The 24170-nt window shown below is 44.7% G+C and overlaps 1 protein-coding gene across 3 annotated transcripts in view; it reads left to right on the plus strand.

Annotated features, from left to right (window-relative positions):
* The window catches only part of meox2a (mesenchyme homeobox 2a), a 101141-nt gene that overhangs the window by 42138 nt on the left and 34833 nt on the right, over positions 1 to 24170 (plus strand). The window contains exon 10 of one of the 3 annotated variants that reach the window (XM_019279074.2): positions 6558 to 8011. The exons of the other annotated variants lie outside the window; for them this stretch is intronic. Within the exon in view, the coding sequence (XP_019134619.1) occupies positions 6558 to 6662 (105 nt within the window). The 3' untranslated portion in view covers positions 6663 to 8011. Of the gene's footprint in view, positions 1 to 6557; positions 8012 to 24170 lie in introns of those variants that run through there. 3 annotated transcript variants of the gene reach the window in all.

Consider the following 24170-nt stretch of genomic DNA (forward strand, 5'->3'; position numbering starts at 1 on the left):
GCTGGCTTTTACGGAGCACAAGATTTAAGTGCACTCCTTTTGCTTGAAATGGTGTATTTCCCCCCTGTGGTCTGGTCTACATTTACTAAAGGATTTGAGTCATTCTGTCACCATTCTTCATTGTTTGAAATGAGTCTCTACGGGGCTGTAGCGGTGTAAAATTTGAGGCTCTAATCAGACTTTTGGACCGGCCAGTAATTGGACCTGTTGCCCCCTTTTCTCTGTTCGGCAGTTTAGCCCCAAGCTACTGCCTGTCTTCGGTGATACACGGAGGGGAGTAAGGGCAGCAGGACCACAATACCCACTGTGGGACGAGCTGTCAGAAGCCGTGAAACACTATCCTCTCTCAGACCCAAAAAAAAGCGCTGGGTGTTTTTAGCTGCAATGTATCGCTGGGATTCGACACACACGGGTCATTTGGGGAGAATTTTCCTGAGAAATTACTTCATCTATTAAAGAGCAGAAGTCAGAGTAATGCTCAGTGAAGCTCATGTTAGGTGGTGGTTTTTTAGCTTTTTTAAGACTCCCAGAGTGGAGAACGCTGTCTGGCCTTAATGCAAGTAATGATACTGCCCTCAAGTGGATGATAGAGCCATTAATACTGTAGCACCCTCATGTCACAGGCAGAAATACAGTGACGGTAAAACGTTAGGATGATGAAAAGAGGCCATAAAAACTCTCTGAATGTTCTTGGCCACCTTGGTTATGGTAGCTGGTGTGACTCTAACAACTCTTTCCAGTTCTCTTGGCTCGGGGCTCCACGCCAAGCTTTCCCCATAAGCTGTTTTTCAATTAGGACCCAGCGCTCTTGGCATTTCATGAAGGGAACAGAAGTGGAAGCCCTCAGCAGCAAGAAGCAGCAAGCAGCAGCAGCAGGAGCGTCAGTCCTCGGGGGCTGGGGGATCTCGGGGAAAATGACAGAGGCATACAAATTGTCACCGTTAAAGGTCCTAATTGCCTGAAACCTTTAAGCTTCAAAGCAGGCTCTTCTTGTGTGGCAGGAGTGCTGCTGCGCGCTCCCCTTTTCAGACGGAAAGGTTGATTGCAACTGTGGCATTTAAGAGTAGAGCGAGTTTGAGGATTGCTTATTGTGTGTGTGGTCCGCCGATGCTTTCCTCCTCCTCCTCCCCCTCTTCATCTTTCCCGTCCTCCCTCTCTTTCTCCTTCTTCTTCCTCTTCTTCTTCTTTCTTGCTCTGTGTTTCAAAGACCTGTCACCTCACAGCTTGTCAAAATCTTCCCTTTTAAACAGTAAGCAAAAAATAGAAGCTAATGATTGAAGTTCCATTCCACAAACTTGTGGTCGCAGTTTGGAATAACAAGGCTGTTGCATGTGTTGTGCGCATTCATACACATGGGAGTGATTGAGAACGCTTTTGCTTTTAGTTACTGCCCGCTCAGACGGTTATATATCGCCTTGTTTATGTATTAAAACAACGCTGTCACTTAATTTCTTAATACGACTCGTCTCTTGGACGCATGAGGTACGAATAAAAAAAGCTGGACACCCTCTCCGTAACTCTCTCCAGCTACGACATCTCTGTCAGTGGCTATTTTTAAAACGTGAAATCTGTCTAGAGGAGCTATATAAATGCCATCTAAGGCCACCGAGGGATTGGATGTGTCGGTAATCGATGTAGCAGAGTGCGGCTCTGCTGTCGAGTGTTGTGTTTCAAAAAATGTAAATGTGTAATATGGCATACATTACCGTGATAGTCCCTTCCACTAATGTGAATAAATGATGATACTTTTGGCTGGGAAATCCTTTAAGTGAGGATTTGTGGCAGTTAATCATTATGAAGTGGAAAGTGAGGTTCCCTCACGTCTAATAATAGTAAAGCGCTTTTTAAAATAAAATACCATCCTGCCGACTGCACTTAGACTTTGGCTCGCGGAGGCTTTCCCGTCTTTGGAACGCATGAAGATTAATTCCACGCTATAAACAGGTGAGAGGCACCTATTACCTCTAATAGCTCGATCAATCAAGACTAATCCAGGCGCGGTTTCTCATCTCACAAGGCTCGGTTTGTCATCTCATGTCTGTCCAGACACACAACTCACAGTTTCTGTTTGCCTCAGCGCTGCCACGGTGAGAAACATTCACCCCTCGAGCGCTCGAGAAACCATTTTTTTCTCTCCATCTACATATTCCTGCCTGGAAGAGACACTGGGACCGAGACAGTGGAAAATCAACTTAGCCAGCGCCCGCTGGAGGACATCGGGGCTCTGGCGGTGATGATGATGAAGATCTGGAGACAAATCCCTTCCAGGGTCACATTCCACCTCTTTGTGTTTGCACATGTACGAGTACGAACACATGCTCATGAAGTGTGTAACCCCGGCTCTGTCTTTCATATGCGTGCTTTGTGTGACCCCTCTCTCTCTTCTCATGGATGTTTGCGTGCCCACAACAATGAGCCAGCGAGCTGCTCATTAGCGAGGCTGCTTTATTCATCCTGGATGGTCCTCCGGTTGAAAGACGAGACGCGAGCTGAACCCGCCCCCCTCCTACCTCGAACGCCGATGGTAGCAAATCCCGGGTCAGGAGAGGTACCAGTTCTTGTCTGTCAAGAGCATCCACTGCGGCTTTTTCCCCGAGCGGTCGATCAATCAGTCCGCATGTTCCTCACACTGGAGTCATATAGATTTCAGCCTGAAAGCAGTTAGATATGCAAATACCTCGGCGTTTGTTGCCGTTAAGTAATTCTACCCCCTTTGTCGTGCCTTTCTCTCGACCGCATGTGCAGCCTGAGTGGCAGTTGTGACTACTTAAAGCTGTGCCACGAGTCAATGAAGAGCTCAAGTCGTATTTGTGTTCCACTGTGCAAGCAACTACTTGATTTAATAACGCCGGTTTATGAAGCATGATTCATATTTCAAAGGCCGCATATCTTGGAGTGGAAATAATTCAGCGCTAGGGCTTAGACGGAGTTAAAACTTTGATCCTCGCGGGTGATCTGTGTGTGTGTGTGTGTGTGTGCTTTCTCTGATTTTCTCGTGCACAAACTTAAGTGTTTTTTTTTTTTTTGTTCTGCATATAAGAAAACAGACCTCTATAATAGGGTCATTAGCTGCGGTTTAATGGCTGTAGCTGTCTTCAATATGTCCCGAGACACCCAGCGGTTCTCCGTGACTTTCCCATGAGTCCTCATCAATGCACTTGGGTGGTAATGGGCCAACGATTGGCGCTCATCACATTTATCATCCACCACCACCACCACCCTCCTCCAAACACATGTAACATCTCGAAATACTTTCCGTGTGAAGATGTAATTTCTTTTAGATAACAGTCGGAGGAATGCTTTGATCAGGACTGCTTATGATAAGACGCAATCAGATTTTTTACGAGAGCTCCTGAGCGATCGCTGATGAACCTACGCATATTTCCCAAAGATATGCGGTCCAACGTTGTGCTATCGACTGCTTACACATGGACCGGCCCGGATCCTCCTCGTGGCTTCCTCGTACTGGTGATTAAGCCCCAAGAACAATGGGACGTGGGTACATGTCTGTTTTCCTTCATTTCTTTTTGATTCTTGGAAATCCAATTGTAAATCTAAAATCATATTAAGAAGAGATCGTCAGCGCTGACACAGAATGCTTCTGGAGCTCGTTCAAAGCGTTCATATTTTGATCCCATCTTTCTTTTATATATGTTTTTTTTCTCTTCATCCCCCTTGTGTTGCTTTAATCAATGAGAAGCTGGAGTCGCTGATCTGTACTCCATTGCCTCAGCCTACACCACCACCACCACCAACCCCCCCACACTTGCTTTCAGTCAGTCGGTGTGGAAAATCCATGTCATCTGACTCCCCCCCCCTCCGCTGGTTCTGATTAGAGAGGAGTGCTCCGGGAGTTCTGGATCCCGGGTCCTCTCGTTCCCATTAACCACGGTCAGGCCGGATTCCACGCTCATCGCTCTCACACCTCGTCACATTCCCGTCCAGTCGCTTGTTACAGAGTTCGGCTATAAGCGTCGAGCAAAGGGTCAAAACAAGCTTATATTTGTCCCGTTGATCCAAAACGTGTTAAAACTGCTGACACATATTTGCAACGACGAAGCGCGTTTGGAGGCCAGATCTGCGGATACGTTAAATCGGATGTTCCAGATCACAAATCATCGTTGTTTTGTCATTTTCATTTTTAATATATTTTTATGTTCCGCTCTGAGGACATTAAAAGCTTTGTGAAAATCCCTCTTAAGCCTCCTCAAATTATTTTATTTCACTCTCAAGCAAACCTGCCTTTCGAGAGCTGGCTGATAAACCCGGTGATAGATCCCAAAAAAAAAAAAAAAAAAAAAAGTGTCACATCAGGCTGGCGAAATAATTCAAGTCAGATCTAATCCCGTTTTAAAGGATAATTACGATTTATTGCAGCTTGGATCAAGTCGTCGTAGGTTTGGCCATCTTTGTGTCAGCTTTGATAATATGGTGCTCGGCCAAAGTAATATGCCTTTTTTTTTTTTTTTTTTACGACTGACATTTTTACATCTCATAGCAGGAAAAGCACAAGAGGAACTAATAACATTAATAAAGGCTGCGTTCCAGTTCCTGGCTCACTTTTCATCCCTTGACTGGAACACCCAAATGGAACGGAGCCATCTCGTCATTAGTTACACCTGTTTCTCGTCCTGCTGCGACAAGTCAGAAAGTGAGAGCAACGTCTGAAAGGAGTCGAGACGAGGAAACAGGATTCAAACAAACAAGTTCATCACGGTTCACAGTCCGACTTCCTGCAAAGCTGTGTGTGCAGTTTGAAAGCACTGCCTCCAATCCGGGAGATAATTTGGCTTAAGCTGCTTCTGATCATCTGAACTTTGTTTCAGCGATCCCACCTTGGTCTCAGACGTCTGCGATGGACCATTTTGCTAAACCAGCAAGTGTGATTGGTGCCGTAGTAAGAGAAATACATTTTAAGAGTTTATAGAGAGGTGTCTTATTTTATTCTCTTTCAAAAACCGCATGCTGCAATCGTTCGTCGTTTGAACGTCCGGCTTACAAGAGTAACGTAGCGTTACTTCCAAGGCCGAGGAGTAGCGTCATCCACTGGGCATTAGTTTGAAGGGTTAGAGGTCACATTAAATCCTCATCCTGAAAGGTTTTACTCTTATCATGTCGGGTACATGCTGCAGAAACCAGACAAATAAAGTATCAGACTTTATTTTTGCCGGTAGACTTTTCTAACATGATATTGTTTGTGTAGCCATCGAGTTCATTTTACAGGGTTCAGCACGAGGCGACTCATGGAGCAACTCAATCAGAAGTCATGCTTTTGTTTACCTTTGTCTCAAACCAAGGGCACAAACAGTTAGGATGAATTTCAACATTAAATCTGCCGCCGTTATCGTGAACTGTGAGGCAGGAACTAAAAGCTTGACGGGCGTAGAAACAGTAACCAACGGGGTGAGGCTCAGGAAACAATCAGTAACGTCAAAAACAACAACAGACTTTAAATGAACATGTATGTTTTACATATTTGAGTTTCTTCTCTGTCTCCTTTGTCTCATACATCCTCCTCAGTCGTCTACACTGTGTCTTTAAAAGTTTCATTGTTTCATATTTTCTGCTACATCAAACGCTTTGTCAGCAGCCTTATTAAAGTCCTTCGATCTCTTCATGAAAAAGTCCAGGTAGAGCATGAAGCATAAATCTACGCGAGGGAACAAGTCTGCGGTCGAAACAAAAGCAAAAGCTCCTTGAACTCTTTGAAAGATGGAAAACAGGTCATTCTTAGGCTCCGTGGAGAAACTAAATCAAAGTGCGGAGTCAGGGGAGTGAAAACCATTTAAAAGTGCATTGTGCAGGGCGGAGGGAAGAAGAAAGAGATACAGAGGAGACGGATCGCGACAGCAAAACAACCACAACAGTGAAGTCTGGAAAAAAAAAGAGGGAGAATGTGTAACGTGTGGTTTAGACGTAGATCTGTCCAATATCATGCACCATAAATCTCAAAGTCCTCCTTATTGGTTCACGAGCTTCAGAGGACTTGACGTTAACACAAATTTGTGAAAAAAGAAAGTGGCCTTAATTCTGTGGCATTTCTCTTTCTCCCCCTCCTCCTCCTCCTCCTCCTCCTCCTCCTCCTCTTCGGTGGAAAATTGCTTCCGTCTGTTGATTGAACAAGCCATAAAAATAACACGAGAGTCACGAAAATCCTCGGCTAGATTTTGTGATTATTACAATCAAATGAAATGGATTTCAGATTACGTGTTTGTTTGACCTTGAAGCTGACTCGGAGCATCCTGCAGGATATTTTTATTGTGTGTGTGATGCTGAATTTGGACGACTTTCCTTTTTTAAAACCCTTCCTCTGACCGTCCTGATCATTTCCAGTGAAACAACATGCTTTAACTTTGTCTCCTGCTCTAGCTGGATGCTGCTACAAACATTTGTATGACTCAAGCGGTCGTGCCTATCGAGAGAGAGGATAAACACCAACAAATGTCTTACGCTGTCACTGCAGGATCTGACTACTGAGCTCATGTAATGTCGCTAGCGTGTCTGTCTGTAATTTCATTTAAACGGGTGGTGACATCGCTTGTCCCTCTTTCTCTCAGGACGCGGAGCTTTGGGAGAGGTCAGTGCTGAAGGTCGCTGAGATCACGTCAGCGCTGATCCGGGAGAGGAGCCCCGCCCTGGTGGGACAGCTTCTGCAGGCATGAGGGGAAGCAGCGACCCAACAGAAAATCCCCCGTCAGCGTGACTCATGAACGCCGCAGGAATGAGACTGCTCTGAATCCGTCTCTCTATCAGCCACAGCAGAGAAAGTTTGGTCAAAATGAAACCGACTGAGATATCCTGACTTTTAATCCTGAGTGCATCTCGAGCTCCAGTAATCCAGAATCACTCACTTCAGGAAGAGCGCCTGACTTATCTGTGTGATGGTGACATCATGTGACACGGCGGGGCCCAAAAAGATTTTTTCCCACGAGCTCATGTTGTGACGAAAGCGGCTGTAAAACGACAAATACGCTTGTTTTTCAGTGTCACGTTCCCCGTGAACTGACTCGTTTCCTGATCAGAATTTGATCCGTTCGGTAATCGAACATTTGCAAAGTCTACACGGCCTCACGGTGAAATGATTTTATCCCCATTGAAGTTAGCGGAGGGCTCGGCTGGGGAAGAAATCGAAATTTTTGGGCTTCGAGCGTCACTGAGCAGCTTCAATAAGAATCAGCGCTGTTACTCCGCTGTAACAAGGCTTTCTGCTAAAAACTGAAAAGTGGCGGTGACACTTTTCAGTTTTTGGTCTGTTCGGTTGGTAAAGTGGCCGCTGAAGTTTCTCTTGTCCAAACAAACAACAAAAACATCTGCATAAGATATTAGAAGTATTAAAAATGTAGAAACTCTGCACAGCGATGCAAAGAACGTAAAAAAATTCAGAACCTAGCAGCTTTAAAATGACTCGACAACGTTTGATCAACGTTTGTCCTCTCCAATAAAGCACAAACGAACACGGAGGATCATAATTCATGTGAACACGAATGACGAGGCCTCGCTCAGATGCTGCATGTACGCTCACAGAACAAACGTTTGCCTCAGACCTGCACTGACAGTCAGTATCACTACATTAACATATTAATGTCGGGATTTAAATTACAATATGTATTACAACAAAAACTGTAAGACTGCTGGACGAAGTGTCCATGTGTTTGATTCGTTTCAGTCGGGTTGATTTCAGCAAACTAAACTTCTAATAAATCATAAACGATCTGTGCATGTGACCAAGATGCTAATTAATCATCTGGTAACCACGGTAACATGCATGTGCAGTGATATTTTAAGTAAAACGTGCCGACACGGTAACTGTTTACGGTAAAAGATGTTTGGTTTTTGTCCCGTTTCTACCTGCTCCTCATTAATAATGCTCATAATCTCTTTTTCACGTCGTCATGTGGACACAGTATACTGTACACACAGTTGAGCTGCTGTATTTTGTCATAACCACTGAAATGTAACGAGAGGGTGCTTTATATTTTTGTACTTCATTAAAGCAGCATATTTAAAACGATAAACGGCGTAATGAAGAGTTTTTCATTCATGTTTTGAACTCTCGGTCTTTCTTTCTCGTTGCTCTAAAGTTCCTGAAGTCTGCTCGTCTGTCTGCGGCCTCACGCATCAGTGAAGCCCTTAATGAAGCAGCTTCGTAAAGAAGGAGGCTCCTGTTTCCTGCTGTGAACCAGCTCTAACGCCGGCACGGACTCTGCCTGCAGCGTTTTTACTGCACAGGCGAGGCCGACGGGAGATGAGCATCGTGCTTTTAAGATGTGAAGCAACACGAAGAGATCTCCTGTATCAGGAGATGTCGACTCTTTATGTTGACGTCCAAAATGCTTTAAAAACTTCTGAATCTCATGTTGAAGGTCAAATCTCAGAGGGATGGAGAAGAGACAGACAAGACAAGTTGAAATGTTCATTAAACTCTGAGTGTGTTCCTGCAGGCGTCCTCTCATCTTTGTCACAGGAAGGAGGGAAAACAGCGTCTCACATCAAAGAGTCTTTTTCTTTTTTTTAAAGTGTTGACGCCGGGACATTCCTTCTAAGACCAGGCCACAAAAGGCCTCGTCCTCGCTTTGTGTACGCCTCTCTCACACTTCCAGGGCATCTCCAGTTTCCTGCATTTTCTCCCGTCCTCCCTGCAGCTCGCTGGAATTCCAACTGTTGATAGAGAGACGCCTCGGGCGAGAGCGAACTCCTCGAAACGTAACCTTTTATATTTCAGAGATTTCTGCAGAGATTGTTCTGCGAGCGACTGATGGTGCTTTTTGTTTTGTGTTTTTTTTTATTCACTGACCCCTGAACGTTCTGTTAATTTGTTGTTTCTCTTGTTGTACCTCAGGCCACGTCACATTGGCCTTATTCTACATTTTTCTCATTGTCAGCAAATCCCATGGAAAAAACCCAAAACAACAACGCGTCCCCATCCTCCGATATCTTGTTTTCTAAACACTAAATCCTAAAAATACTACAGCATCATTTTAAAAACATTTATTCCTAAAACAACTCGTCACGTTGGTTTTTAGCAAACGTTACTCTTGACAGGCGGAAACGCTGCGTTCGTCATGGACTATTTTCAGCAGCGGATTAATACACATTTGCTGCTCCAGTGAGGATTTCCAGCCGCAGGCCGGTTTATGTGAGGTGAAGTCGAAATAATAATAGTGTGTGTGTTCAACACAACAATAGAGCTGTTTGGCACGGACGAAAAAGAGTTGATCAGGCTCTGATTTGTTGGTTTTAGTCTTTTTATGAGATTTATTGACAATAAAGACAAATGTAAGTTTTTTTTTTAGGTGATTCAGGTGACTGACACACTAAAAGACTCGAGGAAAGAAAAGTCTGGATGGAAGATTATCAATACTATTAAGTTTACTATGTAATGATGAGACGTGAGGCTGTGATAGAGATGCGTACATGCTCTATTCCTTTGAGTATAGAGACACCTGGTGGACGTCTTCAGTTAATAAGTCTGCTGTGAACTCATTGTTAGACTTTCTTTCTCCACTAGGTTGCGGTGTTGCACTTACAAGGACTTTGCACGTTAAACCTGCTTTTACCTTTTGTCATATTTTGAATAATGTGTTGAGATGAAGTCCAAAACCTAGAAAAGATTTTTGTGGTGAACTTCACTGATTACGGTATTTTTCAAAAAAAATGATTGGAGGCTTCATCTATTCCACAACGCTGTTTCCAAAAGAGTTGGCACGGAGATATAAAAATAAAAAAAGAGACTAAATGTGATGATGTGAAACCTCATATGTAATTTAATAAGCACAAAAACAACTTGTCAAATGTTGAAATTGAGAATTTTTTATTGTTTTTGGAAAATCTGGTGCCAGCAACATGTTTCCAAAAAAAAAAAAAGTTTGGAAAGTTGCCACAAAAGACAGAAAGAGGTCAGTTGTGAAATGTTAGAAAACTGCTGATGGAAGATCTCACAGTCGTCAACTGTCAACAGGTTTGTTACATGATGTGTGTGTAGAGAGAATCCAGAGAGGCGGCGATGAGGCGGGACTGCGCTGGCAAATAGTGCAACAATTTATTTAAGAATAATGTTTGTAACAGTTCATAAAATCGGAGGATGGCCGTGATCTTGATTCTTCCGTGGACATCGCTGCACGAGCCGAGGAACACAGTTTATCTCTGTACAGAGGACACGTGTATATATATATATATATTATATATCTATATATACTATATATAAAAAATAAAACCAGATCCAGACACCGCCTTCTGTTGGCTCCAGCTCGTTTAAGATGCTCTGAGGTGAAGCATGTCAAAATACCATAATTTACCAAAAACAATAAAAAAAAAAATTCAGTTTCAACATTTCCTAAGTTGCCTTTTGCTGAGTTTGGAAGTTTCACAATCATCATATTTTATTTTGGCAACTCCTTTTGGACACACGGTTGTTGCAGGACACATTATTCTATTAGATTTGCTACATATCTGTTTGTTTTGGGTGGAAAAACACAGTTGACAGTTACATAATCGTTTAAAATTGTTTTTAATTTTGTTGTTTATCTGGAGAAAAAGCTCAGTACGAGGTAACAGTAACAGACGAGGGGAACGTCTTTTCTGAAAACTCCTCGCTTGGTTTCAGCTCGGCGGTTTGAGGCTCTGACTGTGAACCACAGTGTTCGTAGTTCAAGTCTGGGGTCTGTGTTGCATCTTGTTCTCTATCTCCGTCTCCTCCTGTCAAATCTCTAATAAAAGGCTAAAAAAAAAAAACCCTCTGACCTATGATTGTCATCCAATCTCAGATTTTCTTGGAAACACACATGGAATATTTTGAGTAGCTTTTCGAACCCACCTCTTTTTTAATTGCCTGTGATTAACCCCTAATTCTGCGGCTGTAGGTGCTGCCAGATGGTTCGGTCCTGGTCGTCCTAATGCGTTTCTGTCTGAGCCGAGCTATCTTAAAGCTAACCAGAGCCACGGGCCTTGGCTTGATACCTCAGATCAGGTCCTGTTTAGATAGGGCCAACGCTGGTGTTTGTAAGGAGCGTGGGGGGAGAGAGACCGAACCCAGATGCCACAGTTTGACCGTCTGTAGGTCTGCTGGGCTCAGACAGCACGTCGTCGCCCCGACCAGCGAACCACAGCTCTGATTATGGGCCTCGATATTCAGCGGTGGAAGAAGTATTCAGATCCTTTACTTAAGCAAAAGTACTAATACCACACTGTGAAAGTATGCAAGTATTATCGATCTCCAGTCAGCATTTTACTGCCTTATATGATGTCTTTGGATTATTAATGCTGCTGCAAAAGGTCCAGCGTGTCTCTATTTAGGCAGAAATCAAATATAATTTGCACAACAATATTTTCATTCGTGTATAATTACCTGGAAATATATAAAATATAACTTAGGCACAAGTTATTCAGCTGGAAGGTCAGAGAGGTCCTCACTCATCTGACGTGACCAGAAACCTTCAACATTGATACGAGAAGCTGAAGTTGAGTTGTTTGTCACCCTGACACATGAATCTTGTCATTATCGGGAATCTTTAGAGTTTAAAGTTATCACAGGAACTCCTCGTACACGGTTTGTAAGTTCGCTACCCAGCTCTCTCGTAGCAAGTCAGAGCTGCGAGATAGAAAACTGTCGATACACAGAGCAGAAATACAAAAATACAGTTGAGTTAAAGGTTAACGGTGTGATGGAATGAGCCTTTTTATAATCTTACAGACTCTGCAGGTCCTCTTCCACAAAGTCCACCATGTCCAACCTCCGTGTACCGTTAAATACCCACTAAATGTCTCGGAAATGTAAAGGAAGAAACCTTTCTTTTAATCAACAGTGATATTAATTTCCAGCCAATCCAAGAGAGGATTTTAAATAGTTTATTTATCTTAAAAACACCAAATTTGGAGGTGCATGAGGACTTCGGACGGGTCAGGAAGCTTCTTCAGGGTGTAACTCGCCACCAGCTGGGATCCATGACCCTGATAAGGAACAACAGTTATAGACAATGGAGCGTTTTTATTGGACAGGAAGGGTATGAAAAATTGTAATCCGAAAAGTAACTAAAGCTGTCTTAAGTACAGTAAAAGTACTGCTGGTCTCGTAGTCGAGGCCCTGTGCTCATAACTGTGTGTACTTTTCCACACGAGTGCAGTGACTGCAGGTTTTGCTGTGTTTGTCTGTGATCGTGCCCCGGGGTTTAAAACGAATGTGACAACCCCTAAATTTAGACTCCTGTGTCCTGTCATGAGTTCATCCTGGCCCTGAAGGATTCCCAAATCTGGATCACAATAAAAGCGGGGCACGTCTGCGGCAGCGACGCCGCCTAACATCGAGGGCGCGCAAAGAGACAAAACCACGAGAAAAAGCACTTCTTCCTGGAGACTACAAAACAAACACAGCGAGGGGGTCAAGAGAGCAGACTAAGAATATGAGGACTTTGGACGGGTCAGGAAGCTCCGTGTAGGTGGGATGCCAAGTACAATAACGCAGCCATGAATACAGAGGGGAAGGTGTTCAGGAATTTGACCTCATGAAGTCATTGCAAAGCCACAACGTCTGCTTCATGGAGTATGAAATCCACTCTGATTTGTTGGATTCGGCATTGCAACACAAATGTTGTCAGGGTTGGATTTCCATGGATCTCTACCAATGCTAACAATATAAACAGAAATGTAATAAAGGTTTGCAGCATGAAAATCACTTTGGATTTTTTAATACGCCCCAACAAACGGCACCTGAGAGGAACATCTGCGGACAGTGGTGCCATCTGGTGGAGATCATCGGTGGATTTTTCTTTAAACAAACAAATACTGGTTTAACCACCAGATCCAAACAAACGTATGCCGCTTCACATGCAGCCATAATTACTGCAATAGAAGGTGCTGTGAAATCCAGATTACACTTCCCTCTGAAGATTCATCAAACTTCCAGCAACAGATGGATGTTGAAACGATTTGCTGTGAGATCACAGTGCCGAGAAGCCGCGCGGCGTAAACATGTCGGGGGTGATGTCAGCGTGTGCAGTTTATACAGTTTTTTAGGGGGGTTGCGCTGTGATTCTGGTGGTCTGGAGGAGGTTTTTTAGAGACCGAGCGAGCCTGGGAAAATCCAAGAGAGGGGAACTTTAATGACACATGTTCTTATTGCGAAAAAGCCTGTGATGGAAACAGAAAAGCACCTACATTTCTGAAGAGGTCAGCGGCAGATGAGTAATTTTACTGCTCAGATAAGGTTTTGTGCTGCCTTCATGTGCTCCCTCCAACACCCTGCTGTGAAGACTGCACTGGACTTTTCAGGTTGTATTCAACTGTGTGTGAACTTAGAGTATTTAGTAATTATTAACGTCCGTTTGGTTAAAAGCAGCTACAGGTAAGAACTGACCTCCAAACAAAGTGGAGGCACAGCCTTTCCTCCAGGTTTTTATTTCACTTTCTTCTAGGACAGGGCTTCTCAAACTTTTTAACTTTCAAAGACTTTCCAAGGACCCCCCTTATAATCCTCATGCCGTAGGGATTATTTATATTTTATAGCTTGGCTGGCACATTTTTTTTCTTCCATCATTGTTCTCAATAAAACCGTACTCGAGGTGACTGAAGTTCGGCCTTTGCATCACTCGTTGAAGTGGACGGACTTCAATGTGTGTCCGTTGTTCTGATTAGATCAGCTGTGCCTTGTTTTCCCGCCTGTTTTTGATTCTGCACCTGTCCCTGATTTGTTTCACCTGGTGTCCTGCACGTCTATTTAGTTCCCGTGTTTCCTTTGTTTCCTTGTCTGTCTGTGTTGGCGTACTCTGTGTTTTATGGTTTCCGGTTTTGTATCTCACCTGTTTCTCAACCCTGACGTTGCTTTTGCCCTTTTGCACTGTTTACCTGCTTATCCAGTGTTTTGTTTGTGTCTTTCTGTCTGGATCTCCAGCCGCCTCGTGAAGGCTCCTGTGCAGTTTTGTGACCGTTCTGTTATTAAAGTTAGCTCTGGTGTGTTACCCATGCCTGAACTTTTTAATAAAAACATCATGAACCTGAAATTTCAACAACACCACGCCTCAGTTTATCATTTACACACAGACACACGTGCAGCAGAGCAGAAGTTCACCAAAAACCTGAAACCAAAACAGCTGAAGAACACGTGGAACAGATGACAGGCTGATTTTTGACCCGCTGGTCGTATGTTTGACGCCCCTTTCCATGGTCCGCTCCTGGTTTTCCATCCCACCTCATCAGTGCAACCACTTTCCCCTTTTTCCTCACCTGATCGCCTTACCACGAAAACACACTGCATGCGGAGCGGCTGCAGAGCGGCTGCGTACTCCGCCATCCGCCAACTCACACATAATCCGTTTGTGATGCGCTCAGGTGCGTCTCCACCGGACACACGAGAACGCACGAGATCTCGTGAATTCACGCACAATCGCGCGATATTGTCGGCTGTAGTCTCTTTGACTCCTGCGATGGCATTCCATGCTGCATCTTTTTTCTGGTGTCCTTATAAAAAGGATGTGAGGCGTCATCAATGATTACACCTGAAAACCTCTGACCTGTTGACTTCAGGTCAGCCCCGCCCATTATGACGTGTTCTTGTAATGAAACTCGATCCACGGTGAACACGGAGTATTTTATTTAAAAAAATAAACCGGGGTTTTATTTTGAATTTTGTAGCCGATTTCCTTCTCCACACAATCTGCTCTGTGCTGCATTTATGCGCCATGCTCTGGCGTCCGTATGTGTTGTGGAGGGCTGACGGACGCCGCAGTCGTTCCGGAGCCGTGACGCAGCGTGACCGGAGACTGTGTGAGCTGACACATTGACTAACATTGAAACGTATCGGCTCCGTCGCCGTGGCCGTTCCGCATGCAGTGTATTTTAGCCTTTATACCCACTCATTGCATTAAATTCTCTGCCGGATCGTCTTTAGCGTCCATGCATAAATCTCCGGACTACTTCCTTGGTTTCCGCTCTGTATCATTGTCGTCTCTGGCCGGGTAACCTGAGAGAGAGTCCTCTGCCCTGCTCACCCCTTGTCTGTCTCCGGTTTGTTTGTTCCGGAAAGTTGGACTGATTTTTCTGTTGTGTAACAAAGAACTGCGACTCTTCATTCACCTGCTGTGGATTTTTGCTCAATGAATTGTTGAACTGTTCTAGTCCCAGTCTGTGCTGTACTTGGGTTCAACCTCACGCCCGTTACACTCCTGGTGTAGACGATATTAAAGATGATGTATTGAAAGCATGTCGTGACGGTGACGTAACGTATTTATACTTACTGTTATTTCTTTAGTTTTAATTGTTGCTGTGGTTTCCATGTGAGCTCCACAGTTCGGCTCAGTAAGAAAAGCTGGAGGCAAATTCGGTGGATTTGACGGCCGCTATAACAAAAACCAGGAGTGCATCTTTAATGTGCTTTCACTCTATAATCGTCACATTTCCCACAGCACTTGAAAGCAACAGGAAAATATTGTGAGTGGGAAACAAATGTTGCCGGATAAATCCAGCTTTAGGAAAAGATGACAGGGATCAACACTGTAGGGGAATAACTTTCATTCAGTGTTGCGTGCTGGTGTTCAAATACCATTCAGCTCTCTGTTATATATTTCTTTATTGTTCTGTCTTCTCCGGCCCCCGTACCCACTCCCACATATTTCCTCCACCCCCACGTGCTGACCGCTCCTGAGGGCCAAATGAATTCCACATTTCTCCCCTCCTGAGCTGTCACTGGTCCACGCACAGCTGAGGCTCGCCTTATAAATGAGACTCAGCAGGACGTGGGATCTCTCGCTGACAGCTACGTCTGAAACAACCTGCTGGAAGCGAAGATTCGGTTGGAGTCGGGTCAGCGTGAAGCTTCATCGGCCTCGGCACATGTGGACAGGCCTCCGGGGGCTCCCACGGTGGTGCTGCGGTGAACCGCAACCGTGTGGCAGGCGACCTGGTGTTGAGTGGCGATGTTGTGAAGATCTGCCGCAGATGAAGGCAGGGTTTCATTCAGTAGTCTGAAATAAAGGTTTTTTCTTCAGCACAGAGGTAATGAGCAGCAGCAGGACTGCAGCACAGAGAAACTAGATTGGAGAGAATTTGTAATATCAGACTATCAAAGGTGCAGCGTGTCAGATCTATGGAATATAATATACATACCTATGTTTCCATTAGTGTACAATCACCTGAACATAATAATCATTATCTCTCTTCCACACTGGCTTCAGATAGAACCTTCTGTGGTTTTTGTGAGCTTCTCCTTCAGCTTGGTTGAGTCAAGGGGCGGCACACTCTGGTCCTTTACCAAATGTTCCTCTATTATAGATTGAGAAAATCCTTCTACTTCGTAAGCTAAACAAACTATTACTAGGACAGGACAGAGCCACCACACTGGGAAACCTGTAGGTGACGTCACGGAGACTACGTCCTCGTTTTATACAGTCTGTGATCGTCACAGTGGCTTGACGATGGATTGCTGTGGATAAAAACTGCTCCACAATATAAAAAGAACCTAAAAAAGATAGAAGGGCTGAAAATCCTTTATGCAGTGGTCAAAATCAGTTATTTCAACCACTGAAATTATAGTACCTACCTAATTATTTGAATATTCTGAATAAATGTCATAGTTTAGTGGTGTCTTCTCCCCACTACTTGTTGTTTCACTGTTTCCCCTCCCTGTTTGTCTTGTCTCCCTGGGAGTGTCCATCATCACCAGCTGCCAATCTGTCTCACCTGCAACCAATCCACTACTCAACTCTAGCAGTATATCTACCCCGGCTCTTCATCCAGTCTTCGCCAGATCTTTGTATTGACTACAGTGGTAGTCGCACTCAGGCCTCTTTTGGAAGTTGATCTTTCTTTGTTCTTAACCAGTCTCTTTGTGCACAGGACCATTAGTACCACCTCCTGCCAGAGATCTGCCTGCCTGCCCTCGACCATCTCACGATTCCCCTTCAGCTTCAGCTCTGTCTTTTCCCAGTTCCCGACCTCTATCTAATAATCCTGTTTGAAGCACATCCAAGTCTGCTTTTGGGTCTATTCTGCAGCAACATAACAATGAAGGAAGCAAAGAAGAAACATGTCACTACTTTAACAGAATATATAATCAATGAATGTACTGCTGCATTCATTGATTTTTGGTCACTAGGGGGCGCTTGTTGACAAGATGTTAGCGCTCAGCTGTGACCTGTTGAACGTACTGTCGTCTTTTAAACTCCTGAGGAAAATATCGAAGTCTTTCGAAGTTAAACTGTAGTCGATGACTTTATCTGTCTGCTGTCTGATGCCGGGCAGGTAGTGTGCACCTTTAAACACACCTGAATAATGAATAACAGAGTCAGTGACAGCACTTTTCACCTCGAGCCTCAGTGTCCTACATACAGTGTCTGTGTTTCCAACATCAGAAGCTCAGAAGCTTTCTGCTCTTGTGATCTTTGCAGAATCCTTCACTCAGCAGGACTCACATCCAAACCTTGTCTACATTACCGGCGCCAAAGGGGAGGATTAGATGTAAGAGAGAGTTTAGTAATGGGGTGAATTGTGCCAAATTAGGTCCAACAATTTTCTACAATTATAGCGGTGGGAGGACGCGATGGCACATCAGAGCTGATTATTTGTGTTTGGAGGCGGCTGGGTGCTGCGGGTTAATGGGTGCTCCATCATCGGTGGAGAACAGGAGGGAATGACTCATCTGCTGTGGATGTGAATGTGTGTCCGTGTCTTCGCTGGAATAGTCTTTATAAATGAGGACGTCCCAAAAACACATGGGACAGCGCAGAGTGTTAAAGTGCTCACGGGACGCTGCAGAAAGAATGGAGAAAAGTTTCAAGAGACACGAGAGGAAAACAATGGATGGAAAGAAGAAGGGTATGAGACAGGAAAGAGAAAACAAACAAGTGAAGAGAGGGCTGAAGGAAGGAAGGAACAGAGCATAAACATGAAAGAAAAGAAGAGAGGAAGGATGAAGCAACATATGTAAAGAAAGGAAAAAATAAGGAATGAATGAAGCAAGGAAGGAAAGGGAGAAAGAAGGAAAGAAACAAAGATGCAGGGAACTAAAGAGGAAAGAAAAGAAAAGAGTGGAAGCAAGGAAGAATAAAATGAAATGCAAGAAAGAATGAATGAAGGAAGGGAGGGAGGAAAATTAATAAAAAGACAAGAAGGAATCATAAAAGAGAAAGAGAAGAAGGGAAAGGAATCAAAAGAAAGAATGAAGAAGAATTAGAAGGAAGGAAGGAAGGAAACATACATAAAAGGAAAAAGGTTGGATGAAGCAAACAAGAAAGAATGAGAGGAAGGAAGGAAAATTAATAGAAAGAATCATAAAACTAAGAGAAAGAAAGGGAGGAATCAAAGGAATCGAAAGAAAGAATTAAGAAAGACAGGAAGGAAGGAAGGAAGCATATACATAAAAGAAAAGTTGGATGAAGCAAACAAGAAAGAATGAGTGGAAGGAAGGAAAATTAATAGAAAGACAAGAAGGAATCATAAAAATTAGAGAAAGAAACAGAGGGAGGAATCAAAGGAATCGAAATATAGAACTAAGAAGAATTGATTAAGAAAGACAAGAAGGAAGGAATTGAATATTTTATGAAAACAGAGGGAAGGAAACAAGAAATGAAAAGAAAGGAAGAAAGAAAGAAAGAAATCCTTCCCGTCGCTGAGCTCTGACAGGCTGATTGAAGCGACAGAACGAGGTCTGCACAGAAACTCTGACGTCTTATCGTGAATTGTGAGTTTTATCTTAACAAAGTGAAGCGAGCTGGAGCTGGAGCTCGGCGTCGAGGACTGCAGTTAGTTGGAAGCAGCTGTGGATCTGGCCGTGGGTCCGGTGGAGCTCACCCCCCTCCTCGATTGGACCTCCATCATGCTGACAGGCCCCGGTTGCAGCTCTGTTCGTGATTCAGACGATGAAATATCAGCGGAGCTCGCCGTCTCCTCCTCTCTGCATCCATCCTGGCTGCTTTCTCTGCTGCTCGGCTCCTCCAGGCGCCGCTCAATCAAACCCGTCTCCAGCAGGCGAGACGGGCCGTCCATCCATCACAGCTCAAACACATACAAACCGTAATGATCTGCATCATCCCCGTATTAATGCACGTCTGATTAGCTATTCTCCATCAGTGGTGTACACGTAGGTTTAGTTAGTGCACCACCTAAAGGATTTAACGTCATCAGGAGTGATTGTTGAAGTATCCAGATCCTTCACGTCAATAGAAATACTCCACTGCATGTTACTGCTGTGGAGGCTCACGGTTCAGCTGCTTTAACTTCCACAGCAATGCGTCATATTCTATAAGATCATGACATCGCTTGTGTCTCTAAAAAGTCGACGTTTCATGAGAAAAACAGCCAGTGTGTCTCTAAAAAGTCGACGTTTCATGAGAAAAACAGCCAGTTTTCTCTCTGTGATGATGCATTTTCCAGCTAATCCAAGAGGGATTTAAAATAGTTTATTTATCTCAAGAAGTCTGAGAATTTTCTCAACCCACAAAGGAACGATTAAAGGTCCGGTGTGTCAGATTCAGAGGGCTCTATTTACAGAATATGACGGAAACGCGAGATAGCATCCGCAACATTGCTTTTCCGTCAGTGTATTAAATAAGAATTGTTGCTTTTGTTGCCTTAGGATCAGATTTTTATGTCTACAAACACAGCAGGTCGTCTTCCACCGCCCAGAAGCCCCAAACACTGACACGCCTCTCCTTTAACTCCTTCACTTTATCAGAAATACGTTCAAAACCAGCCGTTCGATGAACTAGTGACGACTACTAGATGTCCAGTGTCAGCTGGGATCGGGTCCAGCCCCCTGCGACCCTGATCAGCATAAATGGACAATCACCAAATTTAGAGAGACGTGCTTTTCACTGGATTCTAATCTATAAGGAAATGAGTAACTAAAGTTGTGATGTACTAGAGTAGAAGTAAAGCAGAATCTAAAGACACAGTGACTCCCTCAAAGTGACAGTCGAAGCTTCACCAGACTTCCAGCAGACGAACAATCTGACAGTAGCCGCTGACGGCGGTTTGCAGTTGTCACGGTGTTTCCACACAGCGCACAGCTACAGAGCCACGCCTCACTCAGATATTTGCTAAGGGTGGGTCGAAACACACCAACGGAGATGTGAAAGCAACAAGCTGAGGTTCTGAGAGATGCCGCATACTTACAGACTTACACATGCTGCTTGGAGCACAGAAGTCTGTCCACACTGTCAGTAAGAAAGCGTGCATGGCATGGCGTACTCATAACGGACGAAAAGTTCTCGTCCGCAGTGGTCGCCATTTCGGTGACGTAGCAGAAGAGAAGAGAGCAAATAGCAACTGAGGAAGCTGCTGGAGCTGCGGTGAATACCTCAAGATACAAACGTTAGTTGTGCATATGTTTTAGAATCAGTCTAATGTTACCACCTTACCGTGGTGGAGGGGTTTGTGTGTTCCAATGATCCCAGGAGCTATTTTGTCTGGGGGCTTCATGTGGGTCACTCATGGCAATCAGGTCCTAGGTGAGGGACCAGACAAACTGCAGCTCAACCCCCCCTGATGAATATAAATATCAATGGAGCCGGGTCTCCCTTGCCCGGACGTGGGTCACCAGGGGTCACCCTTCCTTGGAGCCAGGCCTGGGGGAGGGGCTCGCTGGCGAGAGCATGGTGGTTACCCATGGGGCCCGGCCAGGCACAGCCCGAAAGGGTGACATGGGCCCCCCTTCCCATGGGCCCACCGGTCTGGGCTTCCCTGCTGAAGCTGCTGCCCCCGCGACCCGACCTCGGATAAGCGGAAGAAGATGGATGGACAGTCAAATGTTGGTGCTAATGTAAAGAAAAAGAAGATGTTGCGATTGTCCCGACTTCCACAGTGAGTATCAGCGAGCCACCTGAGTTCACACACTCCATTCAGGAAATATTTTGGGATAAATTTATTGTCTCTGAGCTTTTCTTTTTTTTTTTAGGGACTCCAATCAACACCTGCAAGAAAGTACGTTGAGTGTGAAGGTTGACAATCATCCACCCGTCTTCTGTAAATGCTTATCAGGGTCGCGGGAGCTGGTGCTGGGGTACGTCATGGACCAAGTCGCCAGTTATAGTGAATTTTATTTTGAGTCGGAAGCTCGGCGTGAAAAACGAACGCTTCTGAAGTTCTTGTTCAATATATGCTCCGACTCAAGCTGCCTTTTCACACACACACACATTCACAGACTAACTACACCGTAGAGACAAATCCCCAGCTGATCTTTCCCATGAACATGTCTCCCTGACTCAGGACTCTCTCTCTTCCCCTCCCTTACCCTCTCACCCGTCTCTCCCTCCCTTCACCAGGGCCCGAGCTCGCCTCGGGGGGGCCCACGGTGAAGGATTGCAACTATTTTCTCCACACTGAAAAACCTCAAACACAACAACAGCAAGTTAGTCATCACGACCTGCCATTACAGCTTGATTTGTGTTATAGCGTGGGATGCACACACACACACACACTTCAGCAGCACCCTTTGAGGGATCAACTCATCAGTTGTGCATGAAAAAGATTTTTTTTTTTTTTGGTTTTTGGAAGCTCCCTGAATCTCTCTCTCTCTCTCTTTCTCTTTCTCTCCGAAAAAATGATTTATGAGGCCGAATCATTCACAGCGCTCACTTCCTGTCAGTGAAATCTCCAGACGTCCTCCTCTGTTTTATACTGTCACGTCCCATCTAGATGGCTGGCTGTGGAATTTAGTGCACGGCTGGATTAGTCTTGTCTGCACATGTGTTTCGCCGCGGGAAGCTCTGTACCGTTTGACTGTCCTTGTTCGGTTTTAACTGCTTTTTTTTTTTTCCTTTCTTTTTCATGCACAGACTCTCTCTGCTGTTTTCTTTATATTTCTTAATCATCTCTTTGGCAGTCTGTTAAGCATCCGTACTGACAGAAATACAGTGTCCCCTGTAAGACGCTCAGGCTCCTAAATTGTTCAAACCCCCCTTTTTCTTTTTTGGCTTCTTTAGTTTGGCTTGACAACTTCCTTTCCGATGCCGCTGTGATACTTTACGGCCTTCTGCTCAGGCACTTGAAGATGCTGAAACACTTGCACAAGACCAGACAAGAAACCAAGAGAGAGAGAGAGAGAGAAAGTGGCCCGGGAGTATTTCAGCGACTTCAGCATTCATCCCGACTGAAAGATCCACTTTTGCCTTTTTATTGCGGATTAACCGTAGGCCTCCAAGTAGCTCCACGCTCGGGTGATATTTATTGATATGCAACAGCCCCCGAGCGCCTAATTGGCTGTTTTGGAACTGACCCGACCTGCGATGGCTCCCTCGGCTGCCAGCTTCTCCTCCCAAAATGGCTACCCCCGACCACAAGCCTTCGGGTTGGCCCGGCACTTTTCATGGAGCTCAGCTGTAAATCCTCTTTTTTCTTCTCCCTCTCTCTCTCCTTTCGCCTCTAACGTCTTCATTACCAAAGTCGTTTTGTCAGCACACCATTGAGCGTAACAGAATACCATGCTGACCGACATTTAGGTCATTTCCTCCTCTTAAGACCAGATATTGCGCCGCCGCAAAGGTAGCCGGGATTGCCAGATTGGAACCCTGGGTTGCCAGATTGGGGACCCGGCTAATCTAATTAGAGAGTGAGGGAAAGAGGCCCGAGGGGCCTGCAGGAGAGGGACTGTGGTGGAGCCAGGACTGGTTCCCCCTTTTTGAAAAACTATGCACCGCAAAATACAATGTGGTAATGTCTGCGGGCCTAATTCTTCCGGAGGGGAGAGAGAGCCGGACTCTGTCCTGCAGACAGCCACATCCCTCGGTTCAGAGGGAAAAAAGAAGAAGAAGAAGAAGAAGGAGAAGGGGGGGTGCAGCAGAGAAAAAGAAAGAGAGGGAGCACAAGAAAGAGAGTCCGAGGATGATTTATGTCCTGCTGTGCAGACGCAGAAATAAATCCAGGGACCTAGCGCAGAGGGGGAAGCAGGCCATAAAGCACAGGATCAATTCAGAACTGGTTCCCTTTTTTGAAAAACCCCAAATGAGCTAAAATCTCCTCCCATGTCAAAGCCAATCGCTTTGTTTTATGTCATCAAGGCCTTTTATGATAGCGTTCCCATTCTTAAGAGGGGAGGCGTGGCCGCCTGTCTGTCCGTGACATACGAGGTTCAGTCTTGGGAGTGAACTCGGGGGCTCTCGGAGCTGATAATTAGGGGTCTTCGGCGGTGAACGTGGTGATAGCTGCGTGGGAGGCCTCTTATTTTATTTTTAAGTTTTTTTTTAAAAGCGCCGCTAATTTGAGCTGTAGAAGTTATTGGGGTTATTGCACCTCGCTTTACCTCCAGCTCTCGGCGGTGCGTGGGACTTGAACGGTGTCTTAGATGTCACACACACACACACACACATGCACGTGCACCTCCAGGTGGCCCGAGAGCCGTGTGCGTATATTTCACACCCACTCTGCTACGATCAATTTCACCTCCTCGCATGCGTCCAGTTAAGTGTGCAACTTTTACAAGGGGAGCGAGGGATCGGTTTCAAACTCCCCCAGAAATCCCAGCTTCTTTCCATCTCTATTAAACGGACCTGATGCTGACCAGTAAAATGATCGCTATGCTTGTATGTGACCTCTCCGATCTGCTGAGGGGGGGACACGGAGGCAGTATTTATGTTATACTCAAGTCAAGTTATGGCGCCTTTCAAAACAGTAGTTACAGTTCGTGTCAAGACGGACAGGAATGAGAAGAGACAAACGAGACACTAAACAACGTCCTTCAGTTTAAATGTGTTGAACCGCGGCTTCCCAAACTTTCAGCCCCCACTGTCCCCAGATGTCGGACGATTTGTCCTTGTTACATGTCGTAATGTTTAGCACGACGCTTGATGTTGTTAAATTGTTGTAATCACATCAGAGGTCAGAAAAAAACACACAAAATAGACAAAATAGTTGTTGTTTTTTCACGGTTTTACAAGGAAATTCTCATAAAAATGTCATTTTTACAAAAAAATTCAAGAGATAAAGTGATTAACAGCATTTTTTTTTATTTCTTCAATGCAAAATCCAATAAATTCTCATGCAAGTTATAATTGTAAGCTTTGTTTGTTAGCATGCTGTGTTTTTATAAAAAAAATTCTGTGCAGAAAGAGAGGAGACTCACACACTGAATACACGACGGACAGTAATTGCAAGTTATCGTACAGTCATGTGTATATTCTGCACAGATAGAGCTGCATTCTTCCTCCTCTTACACTTTTAATCATACTGTAGCCACTCGTAGCCTACGTGTG

This window comes from Larimichthys crocea, chromosome XIII, assembly GCF_000972845.2.
Source record: "Larimichthys crocea isolate SSNF chromosome XIII, L_crocea_2.0, whole genome shotgun sequence".
NCBI lineage: Eukaryota > Metazoa > Chordata > Actinopteri > Sciaenidae > Larimichthys > Larimichthys crocea.